Source organism: Camelus bactrianus, chromosome 4 (assembly GCF_048773025.1).
Source record: "Camelus bactrianus isolate YW-2024 breed Bactrian camel chromosome 4, ASM4877302v1, whole genome shotgun sequence".
Taxonomy (NCBI): Eukaryota; Metazoa; Chordata; class Mammalia; order Artiodactyla; family Camelidae; genus Camelus; species Camelus bactrianus.
In genome coordinates, this window is record NC_133542.1 from 56,471,232 (window position 1) to 56,483,586 (window position 12,355).

The window sequence follows — 12,355 nt, forward strand, 5'->3', positions numbered from 1 at the left end:
CCAAACTCATTAGTAGTCACTCCTCATTCCCCTTCCTCCCAGCTCCTGGCAACTTCTGATCTACTTTCTGTCTGTATGAATTTGCCTTTTCTGAACAACCATATGTATGCAACCATACAACATGTGACCTTTTCTGTCTGGCTTCGTTCACTTAGCTTGTTTTTCAAGTTTCATCCATGTTGTAGCATGTATCAGAACTTCTTTCCTCTTTATGACCAAATAATATTCCACAGTATGGCTGGACTAGATTTTATTTATCCATCCAACAGCTGATAGACATGTGGATGGTTTTCACTTTTAATCCATTATGAAAAATCCTGTTGTGAACGTTTTTTTTCTTAAGTTCTTGGTGTAACGAAAAAGAGAGAGAGGAAAGCTTTTCCTGAGATGAATGAGACAGAAAGATGATAAAATAATTCGTGGGGAAGGGCTTGCCAATTTACTGAAGTAGTGAAAGATAGAAGTAAAGGAGTTTGGAGGTGGGGGCGTCTGTGGGGCAGGGATCAGCTCTTCTGCTCCTTGTGTTCTTGTGCTTCTGGACAATGCCTACATAATCCAAAAACAGAATTCCTCCAAGCTCTTTGTTACCAAGGACAACCAGGATTTAATACAAGGGATGAGGGACGGATGAAAGGCTATAACTTTAATACTTATTATAGAATGTATTTTTCCAGGCATTTCTCAGTTGTTTTTGTTTCAGTTTTCTGAGTTTGTATGGTTTGTTTATAAATAGCATGCATGCTTTTTGTTTAGAAACTTGACTTACTGGCCTTGATTACTATCAAGGCTGTTCTCATTTAGACGCCTCTGCCTTTGACAGGTAGGTCTCTCACTGCAACCAAAACCGCGCACCTAGTCCTGGTGAAATCTAAGAGCTAAGTTCCTGGCCGGAGCCCCAGAGGTCTAGATCATGGTGACCTCACACTCTGGACAGAGTCCATACAGCTCTTTCCTGTGGGTGGTGTCTCTTCACGTTAAGTAACGACGAACACTACTAAAGAAAACCATGCATAGCACCTGTGCCAAGACCACCAGCCAGCAGAGGCCAACGTCGGGGCCAGTGTCGGGGACCTCTCCTTAGTCCCAGAGTGGTGTCCCATCAGCCTGTCTTATCTTTGGGGCTCTAGAGGAGAGTGAAGTCCTTGAGAATTCAGGCAGACAGAGGAGGGGTAAGGAAGGAAGCTAAGAGAGAATTTGGACCTCTGATTATAATGATGAAATTTGAACTTGCTGCAGAGGACTGAATTGTGTCCTCCCCCAGATTCCTATGTGATGGTATTTGAAGATGGGGCCCTTGGAAGGTATTTGTGTTTAGATGAGGTCATGAGGGGCCTCCATGACGGGATTAGTGCCCTTATAAAAAGAAGACACCGGGGCTTGCTCTCTCCATCACATAAGAACACAGAGAGAAGGCTGTCTGCAAGCCAGGAAGAGAACTCACACCAGGAACCAAGTCTGCTGGCACCTTGATCTTGGACTTCCCAGGATCCAGAACTGTGAGAAATACATGTCTGCTGTTTAAGCCCCCTAGTTGATGCTATTTTGTTATTGCAGCCTGAGGACACTAAGACAGCTGCAAATTTACCCCAGATGAATTATTTTAATAACTAGGTTTGATTACAGAAATCATTCCAATGGGTTAAAATTTAAACAAGAATGGCACAGAAGACATCTCCTTGGCTGTTTGGGGTGCTGAGGACCCAGAAACATCTACATCCTTTTTAAGAATAAACTTAAGTAGAGTGCATGCTTAGCACGCAGGAGATCCTGGGTTCAATTCCCAGTACCTCATCCAAATATAAATAAATGAATAAACCTAATTACCTCCCCCTCATTAAAAAAAAAGAATAAACTTTCATGTTCAGACATAGCTGTGTGAGACTCCTCAGACTCAAAGAACAATCTCTTCATCCTCCCCACACCTAGTTCTTCTTTGCCATGCTCACACCCACCTAGTTGCCCAATCTTGAAACTAGCCCCACCCTTGGCCCCTCCCTCAACACACCCATCAGTTATCAAGCCATACTTGCTTGGCTTGTCTGGGCTGCGACCACCTACCTTGTCTTCACTGCCACCATCCCTTCCCGGACCTCCGCCTCTTGGTTCCAACAGGTCTTCTCTGGCTCTTCCTCCACTTCGGACAATGATGTTGGGAGCCCTGGGGCAGCCTAAGGAGAAATTCTGGCACCTTCCTCAACCACAAGAGGAATTCAGAGGTTTAGAAGGTACAAGGGTGGCCAAAGAAGAAGACTGATCTGGATAATTTGGGGGTGTGGAATGGGTGGGGATTTGGGGTTTCTAGAAAAGAGGTTACGTTTATGTTGTCAGTGTATTCTTATTCAAATGATTTGTGTATGTAATGGATGGGCGCCGATCATGTTAGGAGCTGTCAGTGCTATTCAAGACACAGGGTCAGTTTTGCTTAAGTGACATAATTGGATCTGTCCCTGTGTGCTGGGTCCTGAGCAGTGTATTTCCTCATAAATCAGCCCTTTAGGAGATTTGAAGTCAATGAATCTGCAGAGGAGACTGCTAATTGTGCCCTAGTAATAATTTCTCCTTCTCTGATAATAAAACTCCTGAATTTTGATTGGGTAGAGTGCCATCCAGAGTAAAGATTACATTTCTTATCTCCCCTGCAGCTAGGTGTACCCATACAATCAAGTTCTGGCAAACTCTGTTAATCATAGTATATGGAACTTTAGGAATTATCTTTAAAGGAGAAGGGTATTCTTTCTTTTTTTTCCCCACTTTTCCTCTTTCCTTCTGGCTAGAATGTGGATGTGATGGATGGAGCTGGAGCAGCCATTTTGGGCTATGAGGTGTAGGTGTATGTTGAGGATAGCAGTGTGACCATGTTGGAGGAGCATGGGTCCCAATAAACGTGGAGCTACTGTACCAGCACTGGACTCCTGTGTTTATGTGAGAAATAAACTTCTGTTTTGCTCCAACCACCTTTACTTTGGATTTTGGATTCAGAATTTGATACCTGAAAATGGGATGCTGCAAATAACATCTTTTTAGATGTAGCACTGGCTTAGTGGAATTGGTAGGCAGTGGATGGCAAGAATATTGTCTTTTACATAGTGGCTAAACATTTGGTGAAACCGGTGGACCATGTGCTGACCGAAGTCACGGCAGTAGAGGAAATGGTGGGAGAGTGCCAGAAGTGTGAATGTTGTTCCTTGTTGCTTTTCACAAAGTCACATAAAAGTGAGGTGAACTGGGGCTAGAGCCAGACAGACTGCAGCAGAGATGGAAGGCAATCCTGCTTTACTAAGGGAGGCACTGTCTGGAGCCTGTGCTCAAAATTGATTAAAATCTTAAAGCATAGAAAATGCCAACTGCCTCTGTTCTCCAAACCAAGCTATTAAGAGCAGTGGCCTTGAAGTGGCAGGCTTAGCAGGAGACAAGGCTGGGGGCAGCAAGCCATTTTCAAGACTGCTCTGCCAGAAAACGCAAACCAGTAGCTCTGAAGATCGGACTGAGGTGCTGACTTCCCACCCAAACTTCTCTGCCAGGTGGCCCAAAGGTAAACTTTGAAGTTGAGAAGAGGCATGAGTGGAGCACAGAACACCAGTCTAGACCAGACCTTCAGCTGTGGGTACTTGGTGGAATTCTATTGGCAGAGAAACCACAACCCCTGGGCGCCCCCAACTGCCCCAGGAGTAAGCAGGCCACAAAAGCTGTGCTGTCCCTCAGAAGGGTGCCCCCTGCAGTCCCGCCTTGGATGTGGCCATGGAGCTCAACGGACAAGGAGTCCCTCCCAGAGAGGGGCTCAGAGGTGACTATCCAAGGGACTCGATGGCCAGCCAGAGGCGTCCTCACTGTCCCAGCAGGGGGCTCGGATATAACCGCTTGCAGCAGTGTTTCCTGTTTTCTCCTCGTACAAATGAGTTTCCAATGGCGGTTTTCCTCTTTCTACATCCCTCCTGTTTATGGGCTGTGTTGGGAGAAGATAACTTGTCTTGAGTTTATAGGTCATTAGACCGTAAGAAGCCGCCCAGCGCTAACAGAAAAGACCACAAATCACCCAAACATAATTTCAGCTTTAGTTCTGTGCCATAACCAGATGGAGCCGGGGTTGGCTACCTTGGAGAGAGGAGGAATGAGCTCTATGGGAGGCAAGAAAGGTGACACCCAAGGGTTGAGCTATGGCAGAGACCACTAATTGTCCCTCAAACTCATTCTTTCTTTGCTTCTCAGAAACAGAACTCCTGAATTTCATTAGACATATGGCTTCTTGGAATAAAAACGACCTTTCCCAGACTCCCTTGCAGTAGGTAAGATCACTGTAAGATCAATGAGAGGTACATCCAGGGGACACAGCCTTAAGGGAAGGGTCTTGCTTCTCTCCTCCCCTTTCTTCCAGTCTGCTGGCTGGAATGTGAACATGGCTAGAGCCACCATCGTGGACCTCAATGTAAAAGCTGCATCCTGGAGGTGGCAGAGCAACCAGTTAGAAGGAACCTGGGGCCCTAGGGCTCATGGAACCACCTGACAGCTCTGCACAGTAGAGGGTAAAGAAATGTCTGCTTTTTGTAAGCTACAGTTATGACAGCTGAACCTAATTCTGATCTAGAATTTGCCACACAAGGTCAAGGCTGTCCAGGGTCATGCTTCTGACCAGAGGGAAGGTGGAGATGGGCAGAGAGGATTCTCCTCCAAGAGAGTTAACATTTACTTAAAAAAAAAAAAGCGAACAAAATGAGAAAACACTTCCAGAAATCAAGACATTAGAATAAAAACGTCAACAGGCAGTAACAGTGTTGCATAGCTTGAATGTTTTTATATTGATCAAATTGTTTCTCAGTAGAGTCACTGAAAGAACAGGTCAGAATGAAGAACATTCCATATTTATAGACAAAATATTGCTAATCCATTAAGATACTTTTCAAAATGACATGACTTAACACAAATCCCTTGGTTACTCCAGACAGAACATGACTGTAGATGCGGGACAGCCCGGCCATCAGACTCCCCCATGCTCAGTTGCCCAGACTGAGGTCAGAGTCTCTCTTTCTTTATCAAGACTATTCTCAGTTTAGGATCCAAGAACCAGAGAGCAGTGATCTTTGCTTTTGCATTCAACAGAGCCAGGGTCTGAGGGACCGGCTTTTGGGGACAAGTCCCAGAAACGTGATACATCTCTCTCCAGTGGATTACTGGAGGCTTTGGTTTAGGATTAATCTCGATTCCCTGGAATTCAGACTCCCACAATGGGAAATGTTGACAGAACCACAGCCCATCCAGTCCAGCCCAACCTCCCCCCTTTTACTTATACGGAAAGTGAGGGCCGAGGGTGACACGTTTTGCCTAAGTCTAGTCTAGACCCAAGTCCTGCCTCTTACAAACTTTCCCCATTGATGCTGCCTCTTTGTTGCCTCTGGGGGATGAAGAGCTGTTGCTTGCCCTCAAATGATAACTTCAGAGGAACAACAACAAAATGTCAACCAGCAACTTAGCAGCAACAGCATCCAGGCTAGTCTCAAAGCAAATTTAAGCATAAATTACTGTAGGAACGAAAGACCAGAACTAGACTGTGATCCAACCCCCGCCCCCGCCACCTCCTCCAACCAAACTGAGTTGAATCTCGTCTTCTAGAAAGTCAGAACACCAAGTGCAGGTTCTATAGAGTAATTCCCATTTTGATTACGCCTGCACATCGATGTGCCTAATTAGATCTTCCGAGAACACCAGAACACAGGACATAAATGTCTTCTCCACTCACACCCACATTTCCCAGGTAAATAATATTTATCCTGATTTTGATGAAATTCGTCACTTAGGGCTAAAAAGGGCTCCTTAAGTATAATCGCTTAAGTGTACAAGGTGGTGAAGCAGGGGCCTTGAGCTCCAGAATTTAATGGGTAGCATCTATAATGTCTTCTTGCATACTCTGTTCCTTTAGAGCATTCTCTTGTCATGTTCTTCTCCAGAATTTCATGGATTTTGTTCCTGGTGACATCTGCTGAGTCTGAACTACTGGCCTGCACGGTGGCAGAAAAAGGCTGGTTGCCACCTTTTTAGAAACTGATATCAACAATAACAGCAGCATTTCTGCAACCAAAATGAACAATCTGTTTCTTAAAAAACGAACACACACAAATCTCCAAACACATTTAGATCTCACGAGCTTTTTGCACCCAGGGTGATGATGCCTTTTTACCAAATGGCAATGATTTGCTTGATATCCTGATGGCATCTGAATTTATGTCAGCCTTCCCTCTTCTTTGGTGCTTGGCTGATTGGACTTTCTGAGTCCAGATTGAACAGAAGTACTTGTAGGATATTCCTCTGTGCCCTTGGTTCTCTCTAGAAGAAAAGCGATTTTCTCCTATGAAAATCTTGGTGATTCTACTTCTGTTTCACGGATTTGGGGGCTAATTATCGATATATTAACTTTCCAAAGAAATTCATCCAGAGCAGTGTCAGATTCCAGCTGATGAAAAAATCTGCTTCAATCCTCATATGCAACCTAAAGCCCTCAGTATTATCTGTTTCTTCTATTTTACAGATGAGGAAATGGAGGTAAAGTTTGTAAGCGACCAGGCCCTGGGATAGTTGCTGAGCGGGATCAGAAGCCAAGCCCCCTGCCCCCTTCCTTAGCTCCAAACTTCCCTGCCTCCTTCTGCTAGCCCGGCATCACGCTGACAAGGAGGGGCTCCGGTGGTCTCCTGCTTCACAGTGTGGGTTACAACACTGTGTAACATCTCCTTCCCATCCCTGCCACTTAGCAGTAAAACATCGGTGCAGAAAAGATGGGAAGTATGCCATAAATATGCCGGGTCTGCAGACAAAGAACCTTTAGAAACCTGGCTCCTACCATAAGGGTCTTTATCCATCTTGGGACCAGGAAACTACGCAACTGGTCTAGTTTTGGTCTGCTAAACACCAAAATGGCCACATTTCAGTGTCCTATCACAGGAAACCATCCTTTTTCTCTAAATCCTGTTAAGAAACTGGCTACTTACTTAGCTGCTTCTTCTAGATCCATGAAAACCGCTATTTAGAAATACCACATTAGAATTTTTATGTAATTTATTTTCCTTAAATAATAATTTGCTACAATCCTGTCACAAATTTTAAAAAAAAATTTAACACAGTATTAACAAAGGCAGAATTCTTTAGGACAATCAAAATCATGGTGTACTTAGAATAAATTAACATCAAATTGTGTTTATATTCAGATAATCCGATCCTCTCCTTTGAAATGAAACGGAGACCATTGTAACTGATAGTGAATGCACACGTTTGTTCTACTATACAGAGACTCATTATATAAACGCAACTGTAATTTGAATCAAGTTAGGATTCCTGAGAAACACTCACCCGTGGGCGTGCGTGCACACACACACAAACACACACACACACACGCAACCCTCTAGAAGCTGGGTTTCCCATGGTTCAGTGACTAGATCTTTCCGCAGAAGGGCCAAAGATTCTGACTATGTAGATGACATCCCATCTCCCCTCAGGAAAATCGTAATGTTTCAAGTGTAATAGCTTGAAGTAGCAGCATTCCATGTACTAGATTCAGTAGTCGATGATTCCAGTCCTGGGTTCTGAGTGGACAGCAAGAGGCAAGCAGAGGCAAGAGGCACCTGCTCCGAACACTAGCACGCCCGTGCGACGACACCAGGAGTCCGCGTTCTCAGCACCCGGACGGAAAACTCCCCAGAAACCTGCACCGCTCACCCGGGTCAGGCACTGCGTGTGGACCTGAGGAAGGTCACTAATGCAGGGAGCAAGCAGGGCACGTGGCCGCAAAGTCTCAGAAGCCGGGACATCGGAAGTGGCGGGGAGACGGGACAAAGGGAGGGAGGGCAGAAAAGGCACAGTTTGTGCTTGACCCCGACCCACCCCCGCTGAGGAGCACACTCACGGGGTTTCCTTAGCATCGGGGCAGGGAACACTGATTGTTCCAGCTCCTCCCAGACACACAGAAAGCTCAGCCCTTACAGTCCTATACACGCAACACATCCAAGCAAGTCTGAACAGCCACACCGTCTGGTTTCCGGGAGGTCAACGGCGTTGCTGGCGTCCCCTCTCAACTGCCCAAGGATGTGGTTTACAGGAATACGGTGACATCGAGGGAGGAAGGCATGAGGACGAACCCCAAACCGAGATCCCCTTCTGCTCATTCCTCTCCGGAGGAGAAGCGGGCCTAACAGGTGCCATCGCCGCATGCGTTATCTACACGGTTCTTATGTACACGATCCCTTTCTTTACAGAAATTTAAAGTGCCTGGGTTCAAGTGCGCTCATTCCTTTCCCACAGCCTACAAATTCCTCTTGCTGCTTCCAGAGAGAAGGACGCCCTTGGGAGAGAGGAATGAACGTTTTCACAGTTGTCTTAACTGGGATCCAGCATCTGGACTAAGCCTTCTTCATACACACGAAGAATTGCTTCACACACAAACTTGTACTGGCTCTGGAAAGGAAAAGAGAGCCGTCAGCCGGCCAGCAGCCCTGTGGAGGCTGCATCACACCAGGCACACGGTTCTTCTTTCCCCTCCTTCACACACACCCTGAGCTCCAGCTCCAGCCGGGCGCCCGGCTACATCAGGGAAACAGAGTGGAGAAGACACACCTGTGAGCTCACTAGTCTGTGTGGTGAGGGCCGGGGGGCTGCTCCCAGAGAGGGCTGGGCAGAGGGGCACGGAGCCATGGCCGAGGGAGGAACTGGCCGTCTGGGGGAGTCAGGGAGGGGTGAGGGTCGCTGCAGGGTGGCCATTCCAGGGAATGCACCAGCGCGGAAGCTCCGCCAGGACGGCCCATTCAGAGGAGTGTGGTCAGGGCTCAGGTCCTGCCTGAACACCTAGTGTAGGGGGGCCGGAAGGAGGCGGCATAGGCTGCCCGGCCTTGCACTGAGGTAAAGAGGCTGGATTTTGTCTTCAAAAGGGAAAGCCACTGAAAGCCATTCTGCAGGATAAGGTTCTTCATATTAACAAACACCTAAGAGATGTATTTTAGTGATGAGCACAGGGTGAGTAAAAGTGTTTAGACTGAGCTGCCCCAGCTAGGAAAACGTGCCAAGAAGCTGCACTTTAAAGTTTTTTTAACTAGGTCCTCTGTATCACAAAACAGGGCAGAGACCAGCCTTAATAACATGGTTTTTCTTCTCTTAACCAGAGATCATGGGTAGACATGAAATTAAAACAAGAGCTCACCATCATAAGAGAAATCTTATGAACTTGGAGGAATCTTATGAGCCTGTGAGTACCCAGAGCTGGCTGCAACGTGGAAGCCCACTCCATCCTTTGCTAATCCTCCTCGTCTACTGGGGGTGTGTGGCCTGGAGTCTTTCCAAAGTCAGCTTCTGATGCTCTTTCTGAGTTCTTAGACTCCCCTTGGACTTCTCCCACTGCTGCTGAATTTATGGTCAACTGATCCAATTCTACTAGATGTAAGCTCGGGTCACTCCTGTTTGTGCAATTATCCGTTGAATGGATGAATGAATGAATGAATGAATGAATATGGGATGGTCCCATTTTGCAGACAGGGAGACCGAGGCTTGGAGACAGGTTAAGGGGACTATTCAAAGGTCACCCAGTACGTGGAGGAGCCTGAATCATGCGCTTTCCACACCACCCCACTGCCCCTCTTGTAGCTCTGGGTACCCAGGCTAACATACATGGGAGAGAGCCCAGAGGAGGAAAGAGAAGGATTGTGTGAAACGTCTGCTGAGCCAAAAGGCTCGCCCAGGAACAGGCAGGTAGGGTGACCTGGCTTGCTTCTGATGGACACATGATGGGACAGTGGCTCAACAACGCAGAATGCAACCAGGGCTGCTTCCTGGCCAAGTGGCCAGCAGGATGCAAACCATGGAGGCAGCGGAAGTGGAGGGAAATAAGAGGCAGAGGCTGGAGTGGGTGGGTGCTGGGACTGCTCAGCCCTTGACAAGCTCTGTGACCGTGGGCTAGTGGCTCAGTTCCCCTGGATCCTCGGTCTCATGACCAGCAAAGCCCTCTGTGCAGGCCTCGCCATCGTTACTATTTTTATTACTGGATGTCTACTCACTGATGTCTGCACCATCATGGCGCGCTGGTCTCGCATTTTCCGAACAATATCCAGTGGGTAAACGGGCAGGTTCCTCTCAATCAGGCACATGGCTGTCTCCATGGTGACCAACACACCAGTTCGACCTATCCCAGCACTGGAGGGGAGAGGAGCAGACACTTGAGATTTGCTCAGACAGCATTTCTGCACAGCCCAGCTCAGCTCCTCGCCAGTTCCCACGTTTACTCAGATGGAGCTTTCCTCCCCTGACCTTCAAAGAACACAAAACACACACTCAGGCTGTGCTCTCGAACTGGCCGGGGCTTAAACACCAATGGGAAGAAACCCACCTTTCAGCGCCAACTCCACCCCCCATCTTATTCGCATCTACTGAGGAGGTCAGTCGACTCGGAACAGAGGGAAAGGTGAGGGAGAGACTTTGTTCTCCAGGCCTGCGCTGCATTCAGAAGTTTGTGCTTTCATAAGATTCCAAATCTTTTGACAGAGTGAAGAAAGAAAGTAAACAGAGCTTTGTGAAAGCATATCTAATCTTGAGGGATTTAGGTGGGTTTGGTGTCTGCCAACTTTCTCCAGGCCTTTACCAAGGAGTATGAGTATTAAAAAAAAACAAAACCAATGAGCCACAGTACCTGCAGTGAACGAGGATGGGTTCACCGTCCACCCTCAGGGACCTCACGTAGTTTACAAATTCCAGAAAGTCCGAGGAGTCATCGGGAACGCCATGGTCAGGCCATGCCACGTACTGGAGATGCGTCACAGTGTGCTCCTCTCCGGTCTGCAGAAGATGCGGGGTGGTCTTGCTGAGTCTATGTGGACGGTGGGCAGGTGGGCAGGAGGATGCTAGCCCCACCCCAGCCTCCAACCAGGAAGCTCCTGTCTCCAGACGCTCTTCTGCCCACCGGGCACCACCCTGCTGTGGCCCCGGCCCATTCCAACCCCCCTTCCCCACCCACGCCCCCAGACACCCAACCTCCAGGCCACCTCGTGCCTGACTGCTCCTCCATTTCCACCCATAGCAATTTTCTCCTGTTCCCTCCAGTGGGTTTTGCTACTAGGGCCACGCACGTTGGCTCTTTTTTTTTTTTTTAATGGGCAAAATATACATAAGAAGAAGTTTACCATTTTAAACGTTATTAAATGTACAGTTGAGTGGGGTTAAGTACATTCACAGTGTTGTACAACCATGCCCACTGTTTCTGGAACTGTCTCATCTTCCCAAACTGAAACACGGTGCCCATTAGACACTAACGCTTCATCCCCCTTCCCCACAGCCCTGGCAACCATCATCCTTTCTGTGCCTATGAACTGACTACTCCAGGTACTTCGTATACGAGAAGTCAGACAGAATTCGTCCTTTTGTGTCTGGCTTCTTTTGCTCAGTGTAATGTCTTCAGGGTTTAACCACGCCGTAGCATGTGTCAGAATGTCCTACTTTTTAAAGGAGGAGTGAGATTCCATTGTGTGATTACACCACATTTTGCTTCTCCATTAATCTGTCAGTGGACACTTGGGCTGTTTCCATCTGTCGGCTGCTGTGAATAGTGCTGTGCACACGGGTGCTGGCTCTTTTCCAGGCTGTCGTGCGTATTTACTGAAGTGCTCACCAGGTGGAAACGTGGAGCAGGACAAGAAGTAGAGCCCCACCCCAGACCACCTGCCTCTAAATGGCGCCCTCCCCTGGGTGGCTCACCATCCGGGCACCACTCACCTTGGTGTTGGTGACCAGCATTTCCCGGAACACGTACGCGATGGTGCAGTCCTCTGACTGACATCGGATGTGAAAGCTGCCGTGTTCCATGACGTCGGGGGGATCGGGCCAGTACTGGTGACACTTGGTCTGCAAAGGGAACCAGCGGGTGTGAGTTAACCTTGGCTGTGGGGTGGCACACGTGAGCGGTTAACGGGATGGATGGGTCGGGCGTCAGCCAGAGGGCTCTCCTCACACCAGATACTCCGAGAGCTGCTGGGAGAAAAGAAAGGGCAGGCGAGGCCGATCTGCCCTGTGTCTGTTTTCTGGGGGGGGTGGGCAGAGGAAGAGTGGGGCGCGGGATGGGGGTCAGCCTGCCTGGGGCCAGGCCACAGCTCTCATACCGGCCGGAGCTGGAGGAGGGCACAGATTTCTCTTCTTCGTCACCAGGGTCCCACTGCTGGAAGAACCGAGGGGCCTCACACATGGAGTCTGCACCCCAGTCGAGTCCCCTCCAGTCCCTCGGCCCCTGCTCTGCCCCCAGCACCTGCTTCCGCCTCACCCCTCCTTCCCCCTCCAGACCCCGACCCCTCAAGGCGCAGCTGTTTGAAGAGCACACACTTGGGAGCCAGACTCCTCAGAAGTC

The 12,355-nt window shown here is 48.3% G+C and overlaps 1 protein-coding gene across 5 annotated transcripts in view; it reads right to left on the minus strand.

Moving 5' to 3' along the window:
- Positions 1–4,764: 4,764 nt before the first annotated feature.
- PTPN3 (protein tyrosine phosphatase non-receptor type 3) overlaps positions 4,765–12,355 on the minus strand; it is a 131,211-nt gene continuing 123,620 nt past the window's right edge. For all 5 annotated transcript variants that reach the window (XM_074361967.1, XM_074361968.1, XM_074361969.1 and 2 more), the window contains exons 23-26: positions 11,731–11,859; positions 10,652–10,797; positions 10,023–10,158; positions 4,765–8,433 (exon numbers count right to left, since the gene is read on the minus strand). In XM_074361967.1, the coding sequence (XP_074218068.1) occupies positions 8,356–8,433; positions 10,023–10,158; positions 10,652–10,797; positions 11,731–11,859 (489 nt within the window). In that variant the 3' untranslated portion in view covers positions 4,765–8,355. The remainder of the gene's footprint in view (positions 8,434–10,022; positions 10,159–10,651; positions 10,798–11,730; positions 11,860–12,355) is intronic.